The sequence below is a fragment of the Trichomycterus rosablanca genome, chromosome 16, assembly GCF_030014385.1.
Source record: "Trichomycterus rosablanca isolate fTriRos1 chromosome 16, fTriRos1.hap1, whole genome shotgun sequence".
Classification (NCBI taxonomy): Eukaryota; Metazoa; Chordata; class Actinopteri; order Siluriformes; family Trichomycteridae; genus Trichomycterus; species Trichomycterus rosablanca.
In genome coordinates this window covers 17,051,222-17,079,192 of record NC_086003.1, presented here as the reverse complement: position 1 = coordinate 17,079,192, position 27,971 = coordinate 17,051,222, and the positions used below count along the sequence as shown (strand labels likewise).

The window sequence follows — 27,971 nt, the reverse complement described above, 5'->3', positions numbered from 1 at the left end:
TCTGTGCCTATTCCCTATCCCTCAAAAAGTGTAGGCTGCAAAGACAACTCATTGTTGGTTTAAAAACAGGCTAATCAAGTGTCAACATATTTTTGGTCTTATGTTTTTTCATTTGAAAAATTTTCATTGGTCTGTATCTGTGTCTTTTTCCAATTTAGGATGGCATGGGTAACTTGCGAATCACAGAGAAAGGGCTGAAACTAGAAGGCGACTCGGAGTTCCTTCAGCCGCTGTATGCCAAAGCAATCCAGTCCAAAGTGGTGAGTACACAACTCCACACCATGGTTTTCACTCACTCACTCGCTCACTCACTCAGCCAGGGCAGCTGTAATAATATCAGCGAGTGTGAGGTGGATGGATGGCTAGATAATGTGTGGGGCATGGGTGCTATCTCATATGTCTGCTAGTGAAAGCAATGGACTGAGCAAGTGCAAGAGAGAGTGAAAACCTAAAAGAGAACGAAGGTGTGGACTGAATAGCAATGCCAGCCGAGATTAGAAACAACTGTCAGGCGGTGATGAGAAAAGATAGACTCCATAAAGCACTGATTTACTATCTTTGAAAAATAAATAAGGCCGCACACAGTCCTGGAGTTTTTTATGTCATATGCAGGGAATTCAGATTTTTTAATATGCAGTAAATCTGAGAGTAAACAGCTAGAAAATAAAGTAGAAAGACCCTGAACAAAATATTTTAAAGCTTTGAAATGAATCTATGTGGATGTTTTAATGTACGAAAAACCTCAATAATTCTTGGAGCGTATGTACACATTTTCCATGATCTATAACCATTTATTTATTATTCATTATTCATATTCAGTAACTGCTTGCCCTGGTCAGGACTATGGCAATCAGAAGCCTAGCATGAGGTATGTGTCCATAAAGAAGTTCTACTCATTCACTCATATTAGAAATAGAAGCCTCTAATAGCACTTTTCCACCAAATGAACTCTGGTTCTTGAACCAGTTCTGTTCAGGTTTCTTCGAACATTGGTGTTTTTTAGAAAACTGTCCCACTGATGCAAGGGGGGAGCAAAGGCTGGCCCTTGTGGTCTGATCCAACAGACGAGCTTCTGTAGCTCAAATTGCTCAAGAAGTTAATGCTGGTTCTGATAGAAAGGTGTCAGAATACACAGTGCATCACAGTTTGTTGCATTTGGGGCTGCATAACCGCAGACCAGTCAGGGTGCCCATGCTGACCCCTGTCCACCTCCGAAAGCGCCAACAATTGGCACGTGAGCATCGGAACTGGACCACAGAGCAATGAAAGAAAGTGGCCTGGTTTGATGAATCACGTTTTCTTTTGCATCACGTGGATGGCCGGGTGTGTGTGTGTTGCTTATCTGGGGAACACATGGCACCAGGATGCACTATGGGAAGAAGGCAAGCCGGCAGAGGCAGTGTGATGCTTTGGGCAATGTTCTGCTGGGAAACATTGGGTCCTGCCATCCATGTGGATGTTACATTGACACGTACAACCTACCTAAGCATTGTTGTAGACCATGTACACCCTTTCATGGAAACGGTATTCCCTGATGGCTGTGGCCTCTTTCAGCAGGATAATGCGCCCTGCCACAAAGCAAAACTAATTCAGGAATGGTTTGAGGAGCACAACAACGAGTTTGAGGTGTTGACTTGGCCTCCAAATTCCCCAGATCTCAATCCAATCGAACATCTGTGGGATGTGCTGGACAAACAAGTCTGATTCATGGAGGCCCCACCTCACAACTTAGAGGAGTTAAATGATCTGCTGCTAACATCTTGGTGCCAGATACCACAGCACACCTTCAGGGGTCTAGTGGAGTCCATGCCTTGATGGGTCAGGGCTGTTTTGGCAGCAAAAGGGGGAGCAACACAAGGTGGTCATAATGATACATCTGATTGGTGTATGTGCTCTATACTGTCTAAATTCATCGGTCGTTGTTGTTTTAGTACAACAAGCCACGTTAAGCTTTTATTTTCACGTTAAGTGTTTTTCGTACTGTCTGGGTCACTTTTACCACCTCGTATTAAACATTTCATCTCATTTGAGGCACTTTGAAAATAACAGCAGCAAACTGGCTCGAATTTCAGTCAGATGAATTTGGAAGTGAAATGAAGTAAACATGGAAGTGCAGCACAAAAGCGGTTTTGCAGCTTTTCATGTGAATGCGTCCAAACCTCTACACTTTGACACGCCCACATATGGCATCACAGTTCGCGCTGACAAACCTAGTATTTGGCAGTACCAGCTTTGAACGCATGTTCGCAGTCTGGAACCTCTTTTTTGGTGAAAACACGCTGAACTGGTTCAAAATCAAGTTCACAAACCGAAACAGAGCTTGTTCTGCGTTGTGGAAAAGGGGTATATGAGATCCCAGAGGAAACCGGACACAGGGGGGGTATATGCCAGTCCACCCGAACAGTAAGCAATGCAAAAGATGTAGCACCAACACTACACAGGTACATCAGATCGAATATAAGCCCAAACTGGAAACATAGACAATGAGGAACAGCAACAGCTTAGCCAAGAATCAGTAAGAAAAAGACCATTGAGCACAACACACACTAACACCACTGAGAATGATCCACCACCTAAATAATACCTGTTCTGTGGTGGTCCTGACAATTGAAGAACAGCATGAAAGGGGGCTAACAAAGCATGCAAAGAAACAGATGGACTACAGTCAGTAATTGTAGAACTACAAAGTGCTCCTATATGATAAATGGAGCTGATAAAATGGACAGTGAGTGTAGAAACAAGGAGGTTTTTTTAATGTTATGGCTGATTGGTGAATTAGTAGTAGTAGTGCTCTGTCTAAAAATCACTCCTTGGTGGTGACATGTACTAGTTCCAAACTTATTTGTGAATCAATGACAGGACAAGACTAGTCGCTTTATGAATAACCTAAGATCAAGGTACAATTCAAATAGTCAGCTGATGTAATGTTAAGCATTTGGTTTTGCCAACTGTACACTCTACGAACAAAAATAAACAGACACCCTTCCTAATTACTGAGCACAGGTGTTTTAGATACACCCATTGCTAAGAGACATGTAATAAATGATGCAGTAAAGTTGGGGAACATTTTTGGGATGGCCCTTTTCAATTCCAGCATGACTGTACCTCTGGGAACAAAGTGAGCTCTGTAATGACATTGTTTGACAAGCTATTTTCCGCTGGAATCTAGGTCTCTTCACTTAACATCAGTGACTGAATGTACTTTTGTTCCCTTCACTGACAAAAAAAGGCATAAAAAGGCATAAACTCCAAAACTTTGTGAAAAGCTTTTAACAGAGGAGTGGGGGATATATTATTATTATTTAATACACCGATCAACCATAACATTAAAACCACCTCCTTGTTTCTACACTCATTGTCCATTTTATCAGCTCCACTTACCATGTAGAAGCACTATGTAGTTCTACAATTACTGACTGTAGTCCATCTGTTTATCTGCATGCTTTGTTAGCCCCCTTTCATGCTGTTCTTTAATGGTCAGGACTCTCCCAGGACCCCTACAGAGCAGGTATTATTTAGGTGGTGGATCATTCTCAGCACTGCAGTGACACTGACATGGTGGTGGTGTGTTAGTGTGTGTTGTGCTGGTATGAGTGGATCGGACACAGCAGCGCTGCTGAAGTTTTTAAAATACCGTGTCCACTCACTGTCCACCCAATTAGACACTCTTACCTAGTTGGTCCACCTTGTAGATGTAAAGTCAGAGACGATCGCTCATCTATTGCTGCTGTTTGAGTTGGTCATCTTCTAGACCTTCATCAGTGGTCACAGGATGCTGCCCATGGGGCGCTGTTGGCTGGATATATTTTTGGTTGGTGGACTATTCTCAGTCCAGCAGTGACAGTGAGGTGTTTAAAAACTCCAGCAGCATAGCTGTGTTTATCCACTCATACCAGCACAACACACACTGACACACCACCACCATGTCATTGTCACTGCAGTGCTGAGAATGATCTGCCACCTAAATAATATCTGCTCTGTAGTGGTCCTGACCATTGAAGAAGAGGGTGAAAGCAGGCTAAAACAGTATGTAGGGAAACAGATGGACTACAGTGAGTAATTGTAGAACTACAAAGTGCTTCTATATGGTAAGTGGAGCTGATAAAATGCACAGTGAATGTAGAAACAAGGAGGTGGTCATAATGTTATGCCTCATCAGTGTATATAAAAAACAATTTTTGTCTTTTGTTGTCTTTTACAATAGGAATTTATTTACGGTTGCCAGATAACTGGCTTTCTACTATGTTATCTGGTTGTATTTGTAGGTCAAATGTTAAAATAATCAATGAATACATTATTCGTTGTTATTGCAAAGCAAAGCTAAAGGATGCCTTAATCTACTAATTGTTTAGATATATTAGGTGCATTACAACTGCTGGATACTTTCAAATGATTGTATAGCTGTCATTTTTATGAACAATTTAAGGCATTTTAAAAGACGGTTTATCTTAAAGTACAAATGTATCTGTCTAAAACAGATTTCAGTGCATTTGTGAAACAGAACTCGGTGAACTGTGGAAACGTTCAGGAACACACAGATGGTTCCTTTTTTTACTTTATCAATCTTTATGACATGTGGAGGAAACATATGTAGTAAAGTCCAGAAATGCAGTCAACCATAATATGATTGGCATTCTTTAAAAAAAAAAAAAATAAAAAAAAAAAAGGCACATTATAATGCAACATAAAGCATAAAATTATGATCATACACAATAACCAATTCAACTGGATTAACTACAATGTATTTGTTTTTCCTAAATACATCATGGCAGAATTACAGCCACCCATGAATAACCCCTAGCACACGTCCCCTAATCTGGGAAATTGTTTTTTTAATGAAATTAAATGCAGTGGTACCTTGATTGGTTGTTTGTTTGTTTATTAGGATTTTAACATCATGTTTTACACTTTGGTTACATTCATGACTGGAACGGTAGTTACTCATTACACAAGATTCATCAGTTCGCAAGGTTATATCAAACACAGCCCTGGACAATTTAGTGTTGGACCATCCCACCTGGGGATCGAACCCAGGACCTTCTTGCTGTGAGGTGACAGTGCTACCCACTCAGCCACCGTGCCGCCCCAGTGGTACCTTGAAACTCAACGTCAATTAGTTCTGGGACTGGCGTGGAGTTTAAAAGGCGTTCAGTTTCAAGGTATTTTTTCCCATAAGGATTTATGGGAAAATCTGATAATGCGTTCCATGGTCCCATTGACTTGCATATATTTTAGGCTTATGTAAAATAATGGGGTTGTTTTTGACACATACACTAAAAATATTACAAATATAATATAAAAACACTGAAATAAAAAGCTGATTCTTACAATTTCTCAGATCCTCGAGCTGTAATACAAGTTTAAAAGTGAAACAGGGAGGAAAATCCAGATAAACACAGATACATATGAATGCTTTCAGGGTGAATGCAGTGAATACACAAATGCAGTTTCGTCTCATATGCACACTTTAATGACATATTACCGCACCGCTCAAGCAGAGCGCTGAACAGAGCGACTGTTCATTGTTAATTTGAAATTAATTAAATAAATAAATAAAAACAAACTGAACACATTGAGTTTAAGGGAAACGTGGAGTTTAAGGGTACAAATTTCTCAACAAAGTGTGTTTCAAAGATTTTGAGTTTAGGGGACGTTGAGTTACAAGGTACCACTGGGTTTTAATTTATGCCATGCATATTATCTAGCTAATTGCAGCCACAAATGTAAATGTTCATATTCTTCAGTGATGTTTTTCTTCAGTAGCCCCAATTCTCCTTACTGCCAGGAGATATTTCTTGATTTATGCTTCACAGTCCTGCAGACGTTTAACTTGATACCCTTTGCAACCAAACTTATCGACTAAAAGCATCTAATTTAATGGAAAAGACACACATTAACCATGCAAACTTGTTCCTGTGTTCCTGTCCACCAATACACTCAGCTCCCACTTTTCTGAGGCACCATTTGAGTTTTAGTCACATGATGAAATTGAGAAAATGGCCCAAAGTAACAGAGTAAAATTGATGTTTCTTTTTTCACACAAGATTAAAAAGCATCACCAATTTAAACATATTTCATCCCTGCTTTTTAAGTCTTATTACATAGTAACCACCAATCTGGGATGGAAACAACTAGCAGATGCTTTTTTTTTTTTTAAAAACACCTGCAGCCATCCAACCGCATTTTTATGTCATTAGCCAGTTCCACACCTCAAAGAAGAACATTTCATGCATATTTAAAATCACATCAGCGTACAGACACCCAAGAATTATTGTGAAATGTAAGGTTAGTAATATAGTGATGCATTTATTAATACATAATAATTAATTTGAATTTTAAGTAAGTGAAATTTTAATACAACCCCAAATCAGAAAAAGTTGGGACAGTATGGAAAATGCAAAAAAAACACAGAGTTTCTTATATTTACCTTGACTTTTATTTAATTGCAGACAGGATGACCCTGATATATTTCATGTTTTATCTGCTCAACTTCATTTCATTTATTAATAAACATCCATTCCTGCATTTCAGGCCTGCAACACATTCCAAAAAAAGTTGGGACAATAAAGCATTTACCACTTTGTAATGTTGCCATTCCTTTTCACCACACTTAAAAGATGCTTTGGAACTGAGGATACTAAGTAATTTAGTGTTTCAGCTTTTATTTTGTCTCATTCTTCCTGCAAACACGTCTTAAGATGTGCAACAGTACGGGGTCGTCGTTGTCACATTTTTCGTTTTAAAATTCTCCACACATTCTCTATTGGGGACAGGTCAGGACTGCAGGCAGGCCAGTCCAGTACCCGTACCCTCTTCTTCCGCAGCCATGCCTTTGTAATGTGTGCAGTACGTGGTTTTGGTCTTTTGTCCGGAGCACACAGCGTCCATTATTTTTCCAAAAAAAGACCTGGAATGTTGATTCATCTGACCACAATACACATTTCCACTGTGTGATGGTCCATCCTAGGTGCCTTCAAGTCCAGAGAAGTCAACGCCGCTTCTGGGCATGGTTAACATAAGGCTTCTTTTTTTGCACAGTAAAGTTTTAAGTGGCATTTGTGCATGTAACTCTGTATTGTAGTGCTTGACGAAGGTTTGCATAAGTAATCCCTCACCCATGTGGTTATATCAGCTATTGTTGAGTGGCGGTTCTTGATGCAGTGCCGTCTGAGGAATTAAAGATCAAGGGCGTTCAGCTTAAGCTTGCGCCCTTGGCCTTTACGCACTGAAATTCCTCCCGATTCCTTGAATGGTTTAATGATATTATGCACTGTAGAGGGAGAAATATCTAAAAAATATTGGGTTCAAACTGTCTGCAATCAAATAAAAGTCAAAGTAAATATAAGGAACACTTCCTTTTTTATTTTATTTGCATTTCCATACTATCCCAACTTTTTCTGATTTGGGGTTGTACGTTGCTTGCAATACTAGGCTGTATTCCATTATGTCCTGTGTACTCCTCAGTTCTGATCTGTGTTCCATTATGTCCTGTGTACACCTCAGTTCTGATCTGTGTTCCATTATGTCCTGTGTACACCTCAGTTCTGATCTGTGTTCCATTATGTCCTGTGTACACCTCAGTTCTGAACCCATGTTCATGTTCATAATTATAGATTTTACATATTTGATCTGTCTGCCAGTCCTTTGACCCCTGCTAAAGGACTATGATGATTTATGGATTAAGACTAACACTTCACTGAACATGAAGATGTTTTCTGTCAATCACCACCAAATCTCACAAATTATTATTATTTTTGCCCTCAACTCAATGTTAAAATCAACATTAAAATGATTATATATATATGTTTTTCCATGTCCTTCTTCAGTGTTACATTGAAGAGTTAAAAAGAGAATTACAATTTGATTTGTATAACAAGTAGTGCTTAGAGTAACTATCAAGAGGTTAAACACTGACCACCCCCTGTCTTTTTTTTAACAGGATAGTTCACTTTTCCTGCAATCATCAAAAAATATCTCTGTTAACATCCTTAATGGGAAGAACCAGCTGGTCTCACAACTAGTTGCAGGTAAGTCCTAAACCAGATATTTTATACCTAAATATAAATACATAAAAAATAAGGGTCAGTCAGAACTGAAAGGTAATACCAAAGAAGAACTACTGTATTTTCGACCACTTTCAGTTGATGTTTCTTTAGAAAATATTAATAATTAAGAGATTCTGAACTGGGGCGGCACAGTGGCTTAGTGGCTAGCACTGTTGCCTCACAGCAAGAAGATCCTGGGTTCGATCCCCAGGTGGGGCGGTCCGGGTCCTTTCTGTGCGGAGTTTGCATGTTCTCCCCGTGTCCGCGTGGGTTTCCTCCGGGTGCTCTGGTTTCCTCCCACAGTCCAAAAAACATGCCACCAGGCTAATTGGAAACACTGAATTGTACTATAGATACCTAGCCACTAGATGCACAAACCAGTGCATTGTAGTGTCGGTCCCAAGCCCGGATGAATAGGGAGGGTTGTGTCAGGAAGGATATCCGGCATAAAAAAAAACTGTGCCAAATCCCGCCGGCGACCCCTCATGGGAAGACGTCGGAAATGCCGACCCCGTAATTGGAAAAAACGGGACAAAGGCTGAGGAACAAGAGATTCTGAACTCCTCAGTTCAAAACTCGGCATTGCCACCGGTCGGCTGGGTGCCATCTAGCGGGCATAATTGGCAGTGCCTGCAGCAGAGACATCTCTGCTATGGCGGGATGACCGGACTATGTGGATTTAAGAAATAAACCAATTAATACATTAATTAAAAAATTATTCAGGTTCAGATGCTACTCTGTTAGAAAACCAAATTAAGGCCGCTCAGGTGGCGCAGCAGTAAAACACATGCTGGCAGAACACAAGAGCTGGGATCTCGAATACATCGTATCGAGTCTCAGTTATGCCTGCTGGCTGGGCTGAGCGACCACACAAACAACGATTGGCCTGTTGTATAGATAGGGGTAGGACATTAAGGCTGGATAGGGACTCTCTCATAACTAATGCAATTATGACCTCTGCTGGCTAATTGATGGCACATGCACAGAGACAGGGAAAAGAGTGCTGTCAGGGTGTGTCTCTCCGTACACAGTGCTAATCCGCATTGCAGTCGTCAAAGTGTAGGTGACAAAATGCATACGGCTGCTGCCCACGTATCAGAGGGGGCGTGGGTTAGCTTTGTTCTCCTCAATCAGAGCGGGGATCAGCATTGGTGGAGAGGAAGCATGACGCAATTGGGCAATTGGACGCACTAAAAGTCGGGAGAAAAGGGGAGAAAACGCATAAACAAAATATATATATATATATATATGTATTTTGTTTGCAGATTCTTTCCAAATTCAAGGTGTTTGTTTCATTGGAGATATGAAACAATTTAGTGTGAAGAACCTCAAAGGCTGAAGCATTTTCCTACCACAACAGAGCCAGAAATGAAATTTAAAACATGGAAGATTAATCCTATATTTTTTATAAGTGTACAATAAAATATTTACAGCCAATTAAAGTTCCGTCTCACATGAGAGATTAAACTCTATCTGAGTCGGGACTACAGGAGCTGCTCGCACGCATCCTAAACCTGACAAACAAGGGCACAGCCCAATAAAAGAAATGATAACTTTTGTTTAGGCAGTGTGTGATAATAAAAGCATGGTGAGAATGTTACACAGGATGGCAGATGGTACTTTTTTACTGATTAATAATGTAAGTGGTGTTGAATGGCCAGTCTGTTGCTGGGATTACTGGGAGCACATTACTGTGGAGGAGTATTACATACATACTGTAAGTGCTCAGTGATTACAACCCCAAACCAGAAAAAGTTGGGACAGTATGGAAAATGCAAATGAAAATAAAATGCAGTGTTCCTTACATTAACTTTGACTTTTATTTGATTGCAGACAGTTTGAACCCAAGATTTCATGTTTTGTCTGCTCAACTTCATTTCATTTATTAATAAACATCCATTCCTGCATTTCAGGCCAGCAACACATTCCAAAAAAATCATTAAGACAGGTGCAACTTAGGGCTAGTAATGAGGTGAAGAAACTAAATAATGATGTGATTCCAAACAGGTGATGTCTACAGGTGATTGTAATCATGGTTTGGTACAAAAGCAGCATCCAGGAAAAGCTGAGTCTTTAATGAGCAAAGATGATCAGAGGATCTCCAGTTTGTCAACAAATACGTGAGAAAATTATTAAAATGTTTAAAAACAATGTACCTCAAAGAAAGATTGGAAGGGATTTGCATATTGCTCCCTCTACAGTGCATAATATCATTAAATGATTCAAGGAATCGGGAGAAATTTAAGTGCGTAAAGGCCAAGGGCGCGAGCTTAAGCTGAACGCACTGCATCAAGAACCGCCACTCAACAATAGCTGATATAACCACATGGGTGAGGGACTACTTTGGCAAACCTTTGTCAAGCACTACAATACAGAGTTACATGCACAAATGCCAATAAAACTTTACTGTGCAAAAAAAGAAGCCTTATGTTAACCATGTCCAGAAGCAGTCAACTTCTCTTGACTTGAAGGCATCTAGCATGGACCATCACACAGTGTAACCGTGTATTGTGGTCAGATGAATTAGCATTCCAGGTCTTTTTTGCGTGTGCCTCGGACCAAAGACAAAACGGACCATCCAGACTGTTATCAGCAACAAGTCCAAAAGCCAGGGTCTGTCATGGTATGGGGCTGTGTCAGTGTCCTTGGCAAAGGTAATTTACACTTCTGTGATGGCAGCATTAATGCAGAAAAGTACATTGAGATCTTAGAGCAACATATGCTGCCTTCAAGACGTCATCTTTTCCAGGGATGTCCATGCATTTATCAACAAGACAATGCAAAACTACATGCTGCACACATTACAAAGGCATGGCTGTGGAAGAAGAGGGTATGGGTACTGGACTGGCCTGCCTGCAGTCCTGACCTGCGTCCAGGGACAACGACGACCCCGTACTGTTGCACATCTTAAGACGTTTGCAGGAAGAATGGGACAAAATAAAAGCTGAAACACTAAATCACTTGGTATCCTCGGTGCCAAAACGTCTTTTAAGTGTGGTGAAATGGAATAGCAACATTACAAAGTGGTAAATGCTTTACTGTCCCAACTTTTTTTGGAATGTGTTGCAGGCCTGAAATGCAGGAATGGATGTTTATTAATAAATGAAATGAAGTTGAGCAGACAAAATATGAAATATCTCAGGTTCATCCTGTCTGCAATCATTTATTCTTTTGGTTCCTACAGTAACTTAACACTGTATGCCCTGTAAATAATAATGATCATTTATATTGGATTTAATGTGCTCTTCACACTAGCGAGATACATTTAACCTAACTGACAGATTATCTGATGATTCTCTTTAGCCTTAACAGCTTGATGATGTGCATTATGTATTTTAACACAGCACAACACATGTGCCACATGGTAGGCAAATATACCATTAGTAGTGCACTAATTAGGCAGGTTATTTAGTATAATGCAGTTTGGAACCCCTAAATCAGAACCATTGAAACTTTTGTTCTTGATCTAATAAGACTTTGTTTCCATCATTTTATAACAAAATACCAAAAAAGTTTCAGTCGATTTAGCTTGCTTTAAAGACAGTTCTTTCAAGACTGCTATCTAAAAATTCAGGTGGCGCAGCGGTAAAAACACACGCTGGAACCAGAGCTGGGATCTCGAATACATCGTATCGAATCTCAGCTCTGCCTTGACGGCTGAGGCTGAGCGGCCACATGAACAACGATTGGCCTGTTGTTCATGTGGGCGGGACTAAGCCGGATGAGGTCTCTCTCCCATGACTGGTGCAATTACGACCTCTGCTGGCTGATTGATGGCGCCTACACAGAGATGGGAAAAGAGTGCTCTTGGGGTGTGTCCCTCCGTACACGCAGCTAAGCTGCACTGCACTCGTCAAAGTGTAGGTGATAAGATGCATACGGCATGCTGCCCACGTGTCGGAGGGGGCGTGGGTTAGCTTCATTCTCCTCAATCAGAGCAGGGATCGGCATTGGTGGAGAGGAAGCATGATGCACTGGGGCATTTGGACTCGCTAAAAAAGGGAGAAAAAGGGGAGAAAATGCATAAAGAAAATATATTTTAAAAAATTGTGTGCAAATGTGTGTGCTTGTTTAACGGCATGCCAGTTATGTGAGAGGAGAGCCACGCTAGAGCATATCCTCAGTTGCTGCCCGAAGGCCTTGGGGGAAGGGCGTTATCGCTGGCGACATGACCAGGTCCTTAGGGCTCTGGCAGATACGCTCAGCATAGCAATCTCCAACTGCAGATACCAGCCCCCCCGAAAGAAGCTCATTACCTTCGTCAGAGCTGGAGAGCAGGCACAACATCAGCCAGGTTCCTCTGGAGGGCTTCTCACCACAGCACGAGACTGGGAACTCCAAGTCGACCTGGGGAAACAGCTTAAGTTCCCAGAGCACATCTTGGCCACTGCACTCCGCCCAGACGTGGTGTTGACATCGGAGTCAACAAAGCAAGTGGTCCTGGTGGAGCTGACTGTTCCCTGGGAAGACAGAGTTGAGGAGGCCAATGAACGTAAGAGGGCCAAATACTCTGAGTTAGTGGCTGAGTGTCGGAGCAAAGGCTGGAAAGCCCGATGCGAACCAGTCGAGGTGGGGTGCAGGGGTTTTGCTGGCCAGTCTCTACCCCGCACCTTGAAGCTCCTTGGAGTTAAGGGTCAGCTGTGCAGAAAAGCCATTAGGAACATCATAGAGGCTGCGGAGAAAGCCTCAAGATGGCTATGGATCCGGAGGGGGGACCCTTGGAGTAGCAGGCCACTTGGACACAAGTTGGGGGCTGATCACCCCCGGCTGGGTCGCCCGAGCGAGGGTGTTTGATGATCAAAGACCCGAAACACCCAAGGACCTCGGGTTCATCACTGATGATGTGTCCAAGTAGCACCTAGTGGTGTATTCAAGAACTACACTTTGTAGTAAAATAAGTGGCACCCAAAACTAGGTGAGAAAAACAGTCCTAAATGTTTATTCTTGCTGTTTAAAGCTTGCTGCTTTTACTGATAACCATGAATTGGGAGTTTTACCTTGCTTTAGTTGTAAATGACATGTATAGACTTGCCCCTATGTTTTCCTTATAATCATGAGAACTTTATTAATGTATTAAATGAATTAGAAGTTACATATTTCATCTAATGCTATATTTCCCCTGCAGGTTCCCATGGTGTTCATGCACGGGGTAAGATGTTTGAGGTAAAGTCAAGCACAGGCAAGTTGTTGTTTTCGGCTGATGACCATGAGGTGGTGGTGGGAGCTGAGAGATTACGAGTCCTGGGTGAGTTAAATGGATTAAATTAGCCAGTTTATCATAAGAGCATTATTTTTTTTATTCTTTTGTTATTAATTAGAAAAGCTGTGTTTTTTTCCGTTGGACAATTATTACTTTCCTTTCTTTCTAACTAGATGTGAGATGTGACCACTTTGTTTATTTTAGGAAAAAAACATAGATTGTCTACAAGTCTGTTTCGGGGAGGCACAACAGACCTGATTTGGTGTGCAAATACACTGATCAGCTATAACATTATGACCACCTCCTTGTTTCTACACTCACTGTCCATGTTATCAGCTCCACTTACCATATAGAAGCACTTTGTAGTTCTACAATTACTGACTGTAGTCCATCTATTTCTCTACATACTTTTTTAGCCTGTATCACACTGTTCTTCAATGGTCAGGACCCCACAGAGCAGGTATTATTTGGGTGGTGGATGATTCTCAGCACTGCAGTGACAATGACATGGTGGTGGTGTGTTAGTGTGTGTTGTGCTGGTATGAGTGGATCAGACACAGCAGCACTGCTGGAGTTTTTTAATGCCGTGTCCACTCACCGTCCACTCTATTAGACACTCCTACCTAGTTGGTCCACCTTGTAGAAGTCAGAGACGATCGCTCATCTATTGCTGCTGTTTGAGTTGGTCATCTTCTAGACCAGCGATTCTCAACTGGTGGGTCGCGACCCAAAAGTGGGTCGTGGACACGTTCTGGGCGGGTCGCGGACAGCTTGTAAAAATGAAAAACATTCAAAAAAATTTAAAAATAATTAATGCTCATCTGATTTTGTACTCGTCTTTTATCTGGAAAAAAAAGAGACAGAGAGAGGCACGCATCAGACGCGCACAGCATTCTCGTTGCCATGGTAACCACCATTCGTTTGCCGGTTCCCTTCTCTTTAAATTTGTGATGATGTTCGGAGGCAAGATGGCGAAACGCAAATATAACCCGGAGTATTTGAAATGTGGATTTTCGTTCATTGAGGACAAACACGGACAGAAACCCCAGTGTGTTATTTGTAATGAAGTGCTGGCACATGAGAGCATGAAACCATCCAAACTAATGCGACATTTACAAACGAAACATCCCGCATGTAAAGACAAGCCGGTGGAGTTTTTTCAAAGACGACTTCATGAGCTGAAGGTATCACAGAAGTGTCTGACAGCATCTTGCTCCAAACAAGAACATGCACTCCGGGCGTCTTACCTATCTTTGTGAAAGTGGCTTTTCTACCTTGGTCCAGCTCAAGTCAAAGCAGAGAAACAGGTTGAACACTGAGCATGATCTGAGAGTAACTCTGTCTACTGTCACCCCAGACTTTGAAACTCTGATCAGAAGTAAAGTACATGCCCAACTGTCTCACTGACTTCCACAAAAGACAGGTTAGGTGAAAGCATCTTGTTTTGTAGCCTTATTTATTTTATGCAGTTTTGATATTTAAATTTATTGTAGTAACTTTTATACATGCAGTTGGCATGGTCCTCCTCAGTTTCTTTAAAAAATTGCTCTTAAATTCACTTTGCATGCATATGTACTGTGTTTAAATGTGTTTTTGAAGGCTATTTTTCAAAAATAAATTTGTTTGGTTTGTATTCTGTAAAAGTGGGTCGCGACTTAATGACCATAAGAAAATGTGGGTCCCGGGCTGAGACCAGTTGAGAACCCCTGTTCTAGACCTTCATCAGTGGTCACAGGACGCTGCTCACGGGGCGCTGTTGGCTGGATATTTTTGGTTGGTGAACTATTCTCTGTCCAGCAGTGACAGTGAGGATTTATCAGCATTTATGTGTCTTATCCACTCATACCAGCACAACACACACTAACACACCACCACCATGTCAGTGTCACTGCAGTGCTGAAAATGATCCACCACCCAAATAATACCTACTCTGTAGTGGCCCTGGGACAGTCCTGGATGGATGGATGGATTAATAAATGGATAAATTAATAGATGGATGGATGGATAGATAGATACTTCATTGATCCCAAAGGAAATTAAACACTAATCCAATAATTTGGCAGCTTGTTGTGGCCCAGCACCTCACTGAGACTGTCTGTATTTACTTTCAAAATCTTCACTTTGCCTGATCAGTGTTACGAGTGGTTTTTTTTATTGGAAAAGCACCAGCTCGACCATTTAAAAGGACTCTTTACATTTGGCTTTAGATAAAAGCGACCCGACCAGGAACAACAGCTTCGGGTTCCATTTGTGTAAAACCCCTCCCAGTTTGTAGTGTTTTTTCCTCATTTGTAAGCAAATAAAAAGCCTTGACTTTTCAAGGTTGTTTCATTTGGCATTTTAGCATTCTACAGCCTTTTCTTGAGTAGCACTCAGCTTGCTCTAAAGAGATTACATGAGTTCTGTGTATTTTTTTTTTTACCACTGATTATTTTCTTTGAGTCACAGTTCATTACCTAGCATTCACTCCGACTCTTTATAGCAAATGTTCTACAGAAATTTCTAAGATGCTCAAAAATGGTTCATTTCCAGTACTGTGTGTGTTTTATTTTCTCACCTACTCGCTTAAATTAAGCATTTATGTTAAACATGACAGCATCATACATTTTTCTCACACAATTTGAACTATTTTCAAGAGGGATTTTTTTCCAGTAGCAACCCTATTCTTACTGTTCTGGCAATTTTGACTAGCATCAATGTGCAGGCTCAGTGTTTATTAATCTTAACTAATCGTACTCTGCTTACTGGCAGATCAACAGACACACGTTCCCCCTAATTCTCTGAGGCTTTCACATTATTTGGTCTCTGGTTTACCTGTAGTATTAATCTTTGCTATTAGGAAACAGACAATTGTATGTGTAAGTAATAATGATACATTAAGGTATTGACCTATGTGCCTATTGATGTTTGTTAGAAAATGCCAAATTTTATTTTATTATTTTTAATTTTATTTTTTTTATTTTATGTATTTTTTTATTATTATTTTTTTTTTTATCATAATATTATTTTATTCTATTTATTTAAGCATTATCTCTCAATTGTCTCCTGATTTAGCATAGTCGATTTGTCTTCCACTGCTGGGGATCCCCGATTGCATTCGAGGAGGGTATCTTTCCTGCTCATGCCTCCTTACTGGACCCCTTCTTATTCACCATGCATTCTGCACAGGCGCCTCTATCTGCTAATCAGGGTCCTTGCACAGCGTTTGAAGACCCCACCCACATAGTCCGGTCATTGCGCCCTAACAGACATGGTGGCCAATTAGTTTTTGCTGCAGGCAATGCGAATTATGCCCACTAGATGACGCCCAGCCGACCGGTGGCAATGCCGAGTTTTGAACAGAGGAGTTCAGAATCTCGGCACTGGTGTGCTAGTGGAATATCCCGCTGCGCCACCTGGGTGCCTATTATTTATTTATTTTATTTTTTATTTATTTAATTTTATAATTTTTTTTTATTATTTAATTTTACTATTTATTCATAAAATTGTATTATTTATTTATTTAATTTGATTATTTATTTATTTTATTTTACTATTTATTTATAATGTGTGTGCTAGTGGAATATCCCACTGCGCCACCTGGGTGCCTATTATTTATTTATTTTTTATTTATTTATTTTATTATTTATTTATTAAATTTTTTTATAATTAAATTTTACTATACAGTATATTTATTTAATTTTATTATTTATTTATTTAATTTTATTATTTATTTATTTAATTTTATTATTTATTTATTTAATTTTTTTATTATTTAATTTTACTATTTATTTATTTATTTTATTATTTATTGAATTTTATTATTTTTTTATTTAATTTTATTTTTTATTTATTTAATTTTATTATTTATTTATAATTAATATTATATATATATATTTTTTTTAAATAAATTAAATTTTAATTGTAAATAAGAGTCAGGCATGTTTAATTTAAACATACTTGTAATAAACTGTTTATGTTTGGAGGATGTAAGTAAATCTGTTACCTAATCATTAAGCCATTTGCAATGCAGATGTAGAAAAACCTTTGCAAGGTCAAATGAGGTAAAAGCATTTGATTGCAATGTCTAATAATTTTAGGAAATTAATGTGTATGTTGATTAAATTTGCACAATGAGGAAATGTAATTACATCTTACCCTCATAAGAAGGTTTAGGGATCTGCCTGTATAAGTAATTAATCTGTCGTTATTTGGTCTGGCTGATCTTCATGTATGCTTAATACACTACTTACACAAGTGCTATAACACTGGCTACATTCTGGATGTGCCTTGAACTAAACAAGTAAAACCCTGGTACCTGATTACAAGTACAGCTCTGCCATCAATCAGAAAAATCATCCTTTTCATTATCTTGGCAAAACCTTCTTTTAATCATGCCAGCAGCACTTTGGGCACCACAGAGATTCTCTGTCCCCTATGGTCTTGTCAGAAACACCTTGAGATTACAATTTATCATTTGAGAATTCACTTTATAAATTTGATCAGCAAACCTTAAACTCAATACCCTCTTTTTACCTGGCACTTCTAAAGTAAAGCTTCACACATTCAAAGTCAAACGCAGGGCCCGCGAGCCACATGCAGCCCGAGGTACAATTATATCCGGCCCGCCAGTATATAGGACGCACACCGTTGATACTACAAGCCATCAATTATGCCATCACCTGCAAACCCTGTTCCACCTTTACCCACTTTATTGCATATTCATCTGAGGTCCTACCTAAATATATTTTTCTTTACACTTTTTCCAGTATCATGTTTATCCCGTTTGGACCCTGTTTGGCTCTTGATATAGTCCCGTTTTTTAATTCTGGCCCTCTCCGTGATCTTTTTCTTTTAGATCCAATAATCCACAATGGTGTTGTCTTGTATAATAATAATAATTATTATTATTATTAATATTAATATTATTATTATTATTATTAATAATAATTTATTATTATAATTACAGTAAAGTTTGTCATATTTATACACCAGTAAAAAGGAAAGTCATGGGTAATAATACTGTTTATTATCATTTTTAACTGAATCATTAACATATATTTAATTTTATACACTATGTATTAATTAACAAAATATTTATTACTTTATTTTTACTTTTAATTTGTTTATTTAAATGCTGTAGTTTATTTTTTTAATTTTTATTTATTTTTTTGTTTTGTATTTGCTTATTTTTAAGGTATTTAAAGGATATTTTTTTTATTTTTTAAAAACTTTTATATATCAATTATATATACCAATTTTTACCAAAAGTGCCGATAATTTTGGTGCTGGCTACACTTGGTGCCATATACTGTGCATACAGTTTTACTGACCTTCACTTTTTCTTGTATCCCTTTTTTCTGGTATGAATAAACTTATCTGCTGTTCGCTAACATACCGCTGACATCCCCCTGGCCCTGATCATGACCCTTACCATCCTATGAACAGTGCATTTCTGCCAGAAAAATCACCTTCTCCTGATCATCAAACATGCTCCTGAGTAAAAACATTCAGACCAGGGGGTTATAAATGGCTTTCATGAGAAGCACTACAAGGCACCAGCACTTTTATAGGCACTGTTAAAAGTGATTCATTTATATGTCTAAATGAACCTTTACAGCAAATCTGTTGCTTTAAGCACATAGACAAAACTGTGGGTAAACCTCTCAAACCATTTCACTTCCCCACTATAGCCTTCCTGATGATTTCTTAGAAGCAGTAGTGAATGTATAAGATACTTGTGTGTAATCTTGCAGGATTGGACCATGGTATACAATAGCTAGGTTTCCTACTGTAGTTAAATGTGAGGTCATTGCAGTATTGAGTGTCCTGTCCTAAACAAAAGATAGGAAAGTTTCCAAGACAGAAAAAGCCAAGTCACACTAACTGCTAAAAGATGTATAAAAAAATCCATGTAGTCTTCACAAACAAACGGTGGGAGTAGAATAGTGGCACTAAAAGGCTCAAAGTTTAGCTCTCAAAATTTAGAGTTGTGCTGTTACTTCTAAATGACAACACTTAGCACTGAATTCCAAAGTGAAATTCCAAATAAAAGTATTAACTGGAAGCGAATTAGGTTTTAATGCCAAGCAGCAGCACATCTAAGACATCTAAGAACAAAGCCGAATGTCACCAATAGACTAAATTACGATTTACCAATTGTCAGGAGAATCCTACATTTGGCTATTTAGTGCCAACTATAAAGTGTGGTGGGGACACAGCATGTTGATAAATAAATAAATAAATAAATAAATATATAAATAAATAAATAAATAAGGGAACGTGACCTCTGTATCATGTCATTTATAAACCGGTACAATGGAAAGCTATAAGTAACATACTGTTTATGATCATTTTAATTGAATCAATATGACATATATAACGTATATTTAATTTTATACAATATTTATTAATCTTTGTTTTTGTTTTTACTTTTTTAATTTTTATTTTTAATTTGTTTATTTCCAGTAAATATGATGTAGTTTTATTTTTTTTATTTTTATTTTTTTTTTTATATATTTATTTATTTTTATTTATATTTATTTATTTTAGTTATGTTTTTGTTTATTTTTAAGTTAGACATAGCTAATTAAAAGATATGGTTTTTTATTGTTAATTAATTAATGTGCCGATAATTTTGCTGCTGACTGTACTTGGTGCCATATACTGTGCATACAGTCTTTCCCTTTTTTTCTGGTAAAAATAAATTAATCTGCTGTTCACTAACAGCTGACATACCTATGGCCCTGATCATGACCCTTGTGGTGGGAAGTAATAGTGGCAGGCTATTTTCCAAAGTTTATACTAGGTCCACTGAGGGAAAATCAAAAGAAAACACCAAACAAAGGTATTCTAAAGAACTGTTTTCCTTTAGTTTTGTTGCAACATTATGGGAAAGCCGTTACCCATTACGTCATGAACTTATGTACAAAGTATAGAGGTGATTGTGCAGGCTGGTCAAGTTTTTCAACACCAGACCCAGTCTTGACCTCCATTCCAATCAACAACTTTAGGATTTGGTGTAATGTAGTTGAAATTTAGTCAGTACCACCTGTTGAGTGCCTTCACTAGTACTATGTATGCTACCAATGCTTTTGTAGCTAAGTGGAAGTAGTATTTACTTATGTATTACAAAATTAACATTACATTCATGACAGGACAGGTAGTTACCCATAATGAGAGGGTTTTATTTCTTCACAAACATGGGTATCTCTTCTTCACAAACGTTTTTAGGCCATTTGCTGTTGCACTCTGAATTTGAGATGTGTCTAGAACTTAACTGGAGTCCATCTGTTACACATTAAGTGGATTAGACATAGTTAAGGAACATAGTGTACATCTAAACATCTATATAGATATATTATTATTACTTTTTAATGAAATGCAAAGTGGTCCTAGGACATAACACACAATAGTAGCAAAAATACCATAAATGGAGGAGGAGATAGTTGGCGAGCAAGCGTGTAATAAAATTTCATTATCATGGGTGTTCTGCGTCCAGGGTGTTCAGAGTATTAAGTTCTTTAGAATGTCTCTCTGGTGGACTCCAAAGTCTACATCAGATCCCTCAGTAATAATATCTTATTACACTATAGGGAGCATGAACTGAAATACAGAGCTGGGAATAGTTGAAAATATATTGTCCAATAAGGAATTACTTCAGTGCCAGTTGGAACTGGAAAATTTCAATTATTTGATTAGAATAGAACAGAGCAGAGATATTAATTTTTACTCCTAAGAGAAGTGGCACTCAACCTTATGGTCAGGACAAAGCATGTAGTCACAAGGGATTTTACAAAGCATGGATATATAGTTGTAGGCTGATAATTCCAACTAAATAAAATATACTGTACATAGAATCGAGAAATGGTCAAAGTCCTCATTACAGTGCAGAAGGAACGTTTTAGCATTTTTAAGGGGCCTCTCACATGCACTTCTCTGGAAATTTCTGCCAGTCAAAAGTAGGGCTGGCTCGATACCACTTTTTTATGTCCGATACCGATACTGCAAATTGAGTATCCGCCGATACCGATACCAATCCGATACCTCCTCATTTCTCCTCTCAAACAACTAAGCAGTAATAATACATGTCTCAATGCACCATGGTTAAACTAGCTATGTAAATAACAATGCTCAGACTGTGAAACAAATATTCTAAAGGAATAAATACAGAACCTACATCACACTTATGCCAAACCGCGGCAGCTAAAAATATTATTTATAAACAATAAAAATAAAACAATTAAATAATAAAAAAGAAACAAATGTAGCTATCTTGTCCCTGCTTTGAAATCTCTCACATCCTCAATGAAATTGAACCCATTAGTGTTATGATATAAAACTACACAGTTTCCCGTTTAGCCACAGATTTCCTCTTTAAAATCCAGCAGGGCTTTTAATAAGCACGCTTTGGTTTTTAATAATCTAAAAACGTGAGAGAACTTTAACGGAAAATCTCAACCAAACTCTGCATCAATTCTAATTGGTCCATCATGTTTGATTTACATCCATATCTTCTAATTGTAGACACTTTGACGACACGCCGTAACGATGTTTTTAGTTGTGACAGTAGTAGATGATTTTTTAAAATGCTAAAAGTTTAAGTAGATCAGTGTGTTTTAATTTCTGAATGGCCATATTTACATTAAGTGTTATTTACATTAAGCAGCAGTATCGGATTTTCACTGGGGTTAATGTCAGGGTACTATGCCACCCCCTAGAGTTCCTCTGAACTCAAACCATGCCTTTAAAAGCCATTTAATGGCCTTCCTTTACACAATGCACTGGGGTTTAGTAATTCAGAAACAGGAAACACTCAACTTGTCTTCTTTCAAACTGTTGCCACAAAGTTAGAAGAATGAACCCAGTTTTTCTTTTAATTGATTGATTATAGACCCATTGCCAATAAGTACGGAATCATAGGCTGCATCCGAAATTTCATCCTTGCATACTGAACAATCTGCGAAAGCAGTACGCGAGAACGGGTAGTGTGTCTGAATACATGGTCTTCATTAAATAGTACACGAAACGTTCCCGGATGTCCTACTGCATGGGCAGCCATTTTTAAGAATGCAAACACAGCACACTGCGGTCCGATAATCTATCCCATAATTTAACTAGAGCTGCAAAAGCGATGAAGAACAATGGCGGAAAGCGGAGTAAGATAAACATTAAACATGTTATGATTAAGTACAACCTTTAATAACATTATACGTAGCTTTGTGTCTGGTTTTTAAATTGTTATAACTGTAGCGATGTGCATGCACGTCATGCATCACGTGACGTTGGTAAGATGGCGGACATAGTACGCACAAGGTCGCGTGCATACTGCACACTTGCGTACTGAAAGAGCTTACTGCTATACCAGCGGAATTTAGTACATACTGTTTAAGTATGCAATTTCGGATGCAGCCATAAACTCAATAATTAGCAGGGATGGCCATAAATTAGGTAGAACATCAGGGCAGGACAGAAAAAAGCTACAATCCTTGAGAGGGGTAAAAGCCCTGCAGTCTAGTTTTCAGAAGGGCAAAAGCCCTGGATTGGATTGGCTCCCTGTTCAGGGTATCCCTGCCTTGCGTCCACTGTTTCCTCAGTGGAACCCTGACCAGGATAAAGCAACTGATCAAATAAGAAGGAAAAAATTGATCCACAATAGCTAATTTGCTCAGAAACCTGTAAATATGTAGTATGTGCATAGTGTAGAGGAGCAGATTGCATCATGTTCTTGCATTTCATTCGTTCATTTACATCTCAATGCCAGTGCTGTAAATATTCGGAACATGAGAAAACCAGCGCTCCTACATTTTTTCCTCTCCCATATTTATTCTCATATCTCAACTTCGAGCAGAATAGTCCCCAGCTGGAGACACTTGATTACAGTGTTTTGCGACTCTTTCAAGATAAGCACTTCTTCATCAGATCAAAAAACGCTGCGTACGAGTCTGCTCATATCCGCAATAACGCTCCGATATAAAAAATATATAAAAAAATAACAGCTACGAAAAATAGAACTTGAATGTGCATAATGCGTGTGCTACAATTTTCGCTTCAATTAAGCCTCACTCCGCAGGAAGTTGTTTCAGAGTATATTAGAAAAGAATCAACACCTGCTAGACTTGCGATTTAATGGCATCACCAAGTACTAAGAGCTTTAATAGCCCTGCCCTGCTGATGTTTACCGAGCCTTAAAGCATGAGCTAGGGAAAATCGGATTCATTTATTAGAAAACGTTGACGACCTTGGCTTGATATTAAGCACTGGGTAAAACGTTTGGCAGCCCAGAAACCAAGTCGGCCAGAACGTGGCTGAGTCATTACAGAAAAAGAATCAATAATTGTAAAACCAGAGGTGGAATGAGTGTTAGTGATACGCTAATAAAACGTGGCCATGTATCTGAATTTGTTACATTTGTTGTAGGAGTTTCTTTTTCACATCCTTCAGTTCTTTAATAAATTTAACAACATGTGCTTAAAGAGGGCAAAACAGATAGTGCCCATTCTCAAATTTAATTGTGTTAAGCTTTAAATACACATTTATTATAAAGCAGCATCCAGGCATCCAATGTTTTCAGTGGCCTGTCCACTACGTATCCCTCTTTTTCTATGTTATTATAATAAGGTCTGTTTATTAAAAACCCATCTTCGCTATACGCAGAGGCAGTTACAGTCAGCATCCGAATTATTGGTACCCTTGGTAAAAATGGGTAAACGTTGTATTGCAATATGATTAATATTTAACCCTAATTTGCATGTATTTAAATAAACAAATAAATATTTTTTTAAATAATTTTTAAAGCCAACATCTCCTCGTCAACAAAACTTAATTTTGTGGTCATCAAAACATCTCTAAGTAAACTTACAGACAGCATCAGAATTATTGGTACCTTCCCTCCGAATTTCCCCCCCAATTTTCTCCCCTAATCTAGTCGTATCCAATTACCCTGATTGCGTTACGCTTCATCTCCACCGATACAACTCTCCACTGCCGACTGGGACGCTTCGCAACTGACACACGCCCCCTCCGACAGTAGTACCTCTGCAGCACCGACTGCATCTTTTCACCTGCACGACACGCGAGTTCATATGCGGATCAGCCTTGTGCACGGAGAGCCACATCCTGATCAGAATTATTCCCTAACTCTGCGCAGACGCCATCAATCAGCCAGCAGAGGTCGTAATTGCACCAGTTATGAGGAACCCTGGTCCGGCTCACACCACCCTGAACAACAGCCAATCGTTGTTCATGTGTATTTCGATACAATGCATTCGAAATCCCAGCTCTGGTGTGCTAGCGTGTTTTACCGCCGCGCCACCTGAGCGGCCCTCATCAAACCATTTTTGAGCAAATTTACAGACAGCATCTGAGCTATTGGTACCATTGGTAAGGATGGGTAAAAGGGTGTATTAGCAGTATTTAACCCTAAATAAATGTACATTTATTTAAAAACATATATAAATAAGTATTTTTAACACAGCCAACTATGTCTTTTTGTCAACAAAATGTCATTTTTTGATCATCAAACCATTTTTGAGTATATTTAGAGACGGCGTTCGAATTATTGATACCCTTGTTAAATGTGGGTAAACATTTGGGTGTCTTGAAATATGATCGATATTTAACCTTAAATAAATGTACATTTAATGAAATAAATAAATAACGAAGTCAACAAAACTTCATTCTGTTGTCATCAAACTATTTTGAGTAAATTTGGACACATCAACATATTAGAACCACAAATTGACCACAAACTATGTTTTTGACAGAGGTAGGGAGAACTTCATTACAAACCTCAAGGTACTTCATGAAGTTCATGATGCCATGAAGCCTAATACAGCTTTCTGGATATTTAAAGTAATGCAAGTTTCTTAACCATACTTAACTTGTGATTCAAATCGAATGACTTGGGAGTCTATTAAAGTACACCAAGCTCACAGTCATGTTCATGAAACCATGGAGCAAAACTGTCCTAGAATCGGTCAGTATACCACTGTAAACTCCGGCCATAAATAACTGCACATGATCAGCGAAAATATTCAATAGGCTGTGGCATTTAAACGATTCATGATTGGTAATGGGGGATACGTGTGCAGAGAAAACCTGCAGCATTACACTGCCAGCGGCCAAAACTGTCGACGCTATGCAGGTTTAGTCAATTGATTCAGGGTGTTGATAGTAAATCATGATATTACCATTTGCACAACGCAATGGAAATCATGATCCTTAATTGTTCAGGTCTAGTGAGTCGATGCCCACTGTAGCCTCAGAAATTAGCTCTTGGGTAACAGGAGTTCAACCTGTGTCGTACATGCTGAGATGCATTTTTATTTTATTTTATTTTTTATTTTTTTATACCACTGTTATAAAGTATGGTTATTTGAGAGACAAGTCCATATAAAAATATGAAGTTCAAGATGAGCATGATAAGACAGAAAAATGTTGAGTCCAGATTCAAGTCTGAGACCAGATTTAAGTCGTCTGGCCCCCATGTCAATGTCCAACATTACAGATGACTGAGAGTGTCTGAAAACTAGTGAGCTGCCTTGCTGCCTACCTAGGCAGCTGCCTGAGTAGAGAGAACTCATAAGGCATCGATCTTATCAGGCAGGTTATTTAGACGCACTACTTAGACAGCAATTATGGCGATTATGTGACCTCAGTTTTCGCTTACTAAGCTAATACAGTTAGCCGCAGACCATTCAAACCAATGGGCTGAGGTGGCACAACCCGCTACAATGCCAGCTAACATCTCTCTCCATGTGCTAAAATATTGTACCAGTTAAATTGTCACTGACAAGCCGGAATTTGCAAATAAATTACACTTGTACACCTTTATACAAATTAAAAATCGATGAGAATTGGGCGCTCAGGTGTTTACCAGGTTCCAATCTCGGCTCTGCTACCGGTCGGCTGGGCGGCCTCTAGCAGGCATAACTGCCTAATACCTGCAGCGGACAAAATTGGCCTCCAGTCTGCTTTGTGAGAAAATACCAGACTAAAAAGGGTAGGGTTGTGTAAAGACCATGGTTGCTCAGGGTGCCTGAACAGAAGTGGAAGAGTGCAGAGATTGGGGCGTGGCTGTCTGTGCGCAAAGCTGAAGTGTGGGTGAATAAGAAAGGATTGGTAAGACTGCGCACACGTTGGAGGGAGTGTGTCGATCAAGACACCCCCTCCGCGGACACCGTCTGGGTCCCCAGTAACGGATTGGCTCTGCTAAATTGGGAGAAAAAGGGGGTAAAATCAATGAGAATGTGAGAAAAGTTGTGCCACACTGAATGCTGGGATTGCCTTTACTGCTGAGGAAGCATCAGATGCTCCTTTGTTATTCAGTCAGATTATCGGTCAGAATTAAGGCACCTCATTAGGCAGCATATTTTTTTTATATTTATTTGGTTATGCATTTTCTCCCCCTTTTCACGTCCAATTGCCCGATTGCGTCATGCTTCCTCTTCACCAATGCCGATCCCTGCTCTGATTGAGGAAAACGAAGCTAACCCACGCCCCCTCCGACATGTGGGCAGCATGCCGTATGCATTTTATCACCTGCACTTTTGACGAGTGCAGTGCAGTGCAGCTCAGCATTGTGTACGGAGAGGACACACCCTGAGAGCACTCTTTTCTCATCTCTGTGCAGGCACCATCAATCAGTCGTAATTGCACCAGCCATGGGAGACAGACCCCATCCGGCTTAGTCCCGCCCAAATCTGAACAACAGGCCAATCGTTGTTCATGTGGCCGCTCAGCCTTAGCCTGTAGGCAGAGCTGAGATTCGATACGATGTATTCGAGATCCCAGCTCTGGTTTCAGCGTGTGCTTTTACCGCTGCGCCACCTGAGCGGCCTTCATTAGGCAGCATTTTAAGGTATCTAAGAATTCGAATAGTCTTCTTCTCAAGAGCGCGCATAGGATGACATGAAATGCCGTCTATGTAGAGAACTCACTAAGTTTTTAGACAAACCCAGAGTGTGAAGTCCCCAAACTTTTGCCAATAACATCTACTTTTGAGATCTAATTGAATCATGTTCAGGTCATAAACGTACACTCTGAGGAATTACCAAAAATAATACAGACTGTTAAACAATAAAAACAAGAGAAAACAGATAAAAGTGAGCGTCTGTGGGGACTGTGTGTGGGCCACGTACTTCAGGCTGGCTGAGCAGAGACAGTGTAATCAATTATACTGGGAGACAGTTGAGAGGGATAATGAAATTTGTGAAATGGAGAGAATGCAAGGCAATGTTCCACGGTGGTAATTAAAATGGCCTGTGACAGAGGGGTAGTTGAGAAATAGGGTGGAAGATGTTCGCATATTCCTCCCTCTCTCTCGTTTTCTCATTCGTCTGGAGTTGTGCAATAATTATATTTCCGGTTGATTTTATTATTTATTTATTTATTTATTTATTTGCATTAATGATAATTAAACCTCATTGATTAGCTTTAATTACGTTCCATTGACTCACAATGGTGGTTCAGTCTTGCAGTCTTCCAGTAGATCATTAGATTTCCCAGATTGCATTTAAGTATTCATTAACGTGTTATGACGGACATGCGAGGTCTCTCTCAGGTTCAGTGGGATAATTTGAATAAAAATAGACACCCGATTAGTAATATGATGTCGTGGTCTCTATACTGCAGCAGACTAAAAAATGCTAAGCATACCACCTAGGGAATTTAATGATTAATGCTAATTAGATTTATGCATGTATTCAGAGTTATGCTATCTGAAATATGCACATATAGAGGAGTAT

General features: G+C 39.1%; 1 protein-coding gene across 3 annotated transcripts in view; it reads left to right on the top strand.

Annotated features, from left to right (window-relative positions):
* sgcd (sarcoglycan, delta (dystrophin-associated glycoprotein)) overlaps window positions 1–27,971 on the top strand; it is a 324,184-nt gene that overhangs the window by 248,373 nt on the left and 47,840 nt on the right. For all 3 annotated transcript variants that reach the window (XM_063011239.1, XM_063011237.1, XM_063011238.1), the window contains exons 3-5: window positions 159–260; window positions 7,940–8,027; window positions 13,171–13,290. In XM_063011239.1, coding sequence (XP_062867309.1) covers window positions 159–260; window positions 7,940–8,027; window positions 13,171–13,290 — 310 coding nt within the window. The remainder of the gene's footprint in view (window positions 1–158; window positions 261–7,939; window positions 8,028–13,170; window positions 13,291–27,971) is intronic.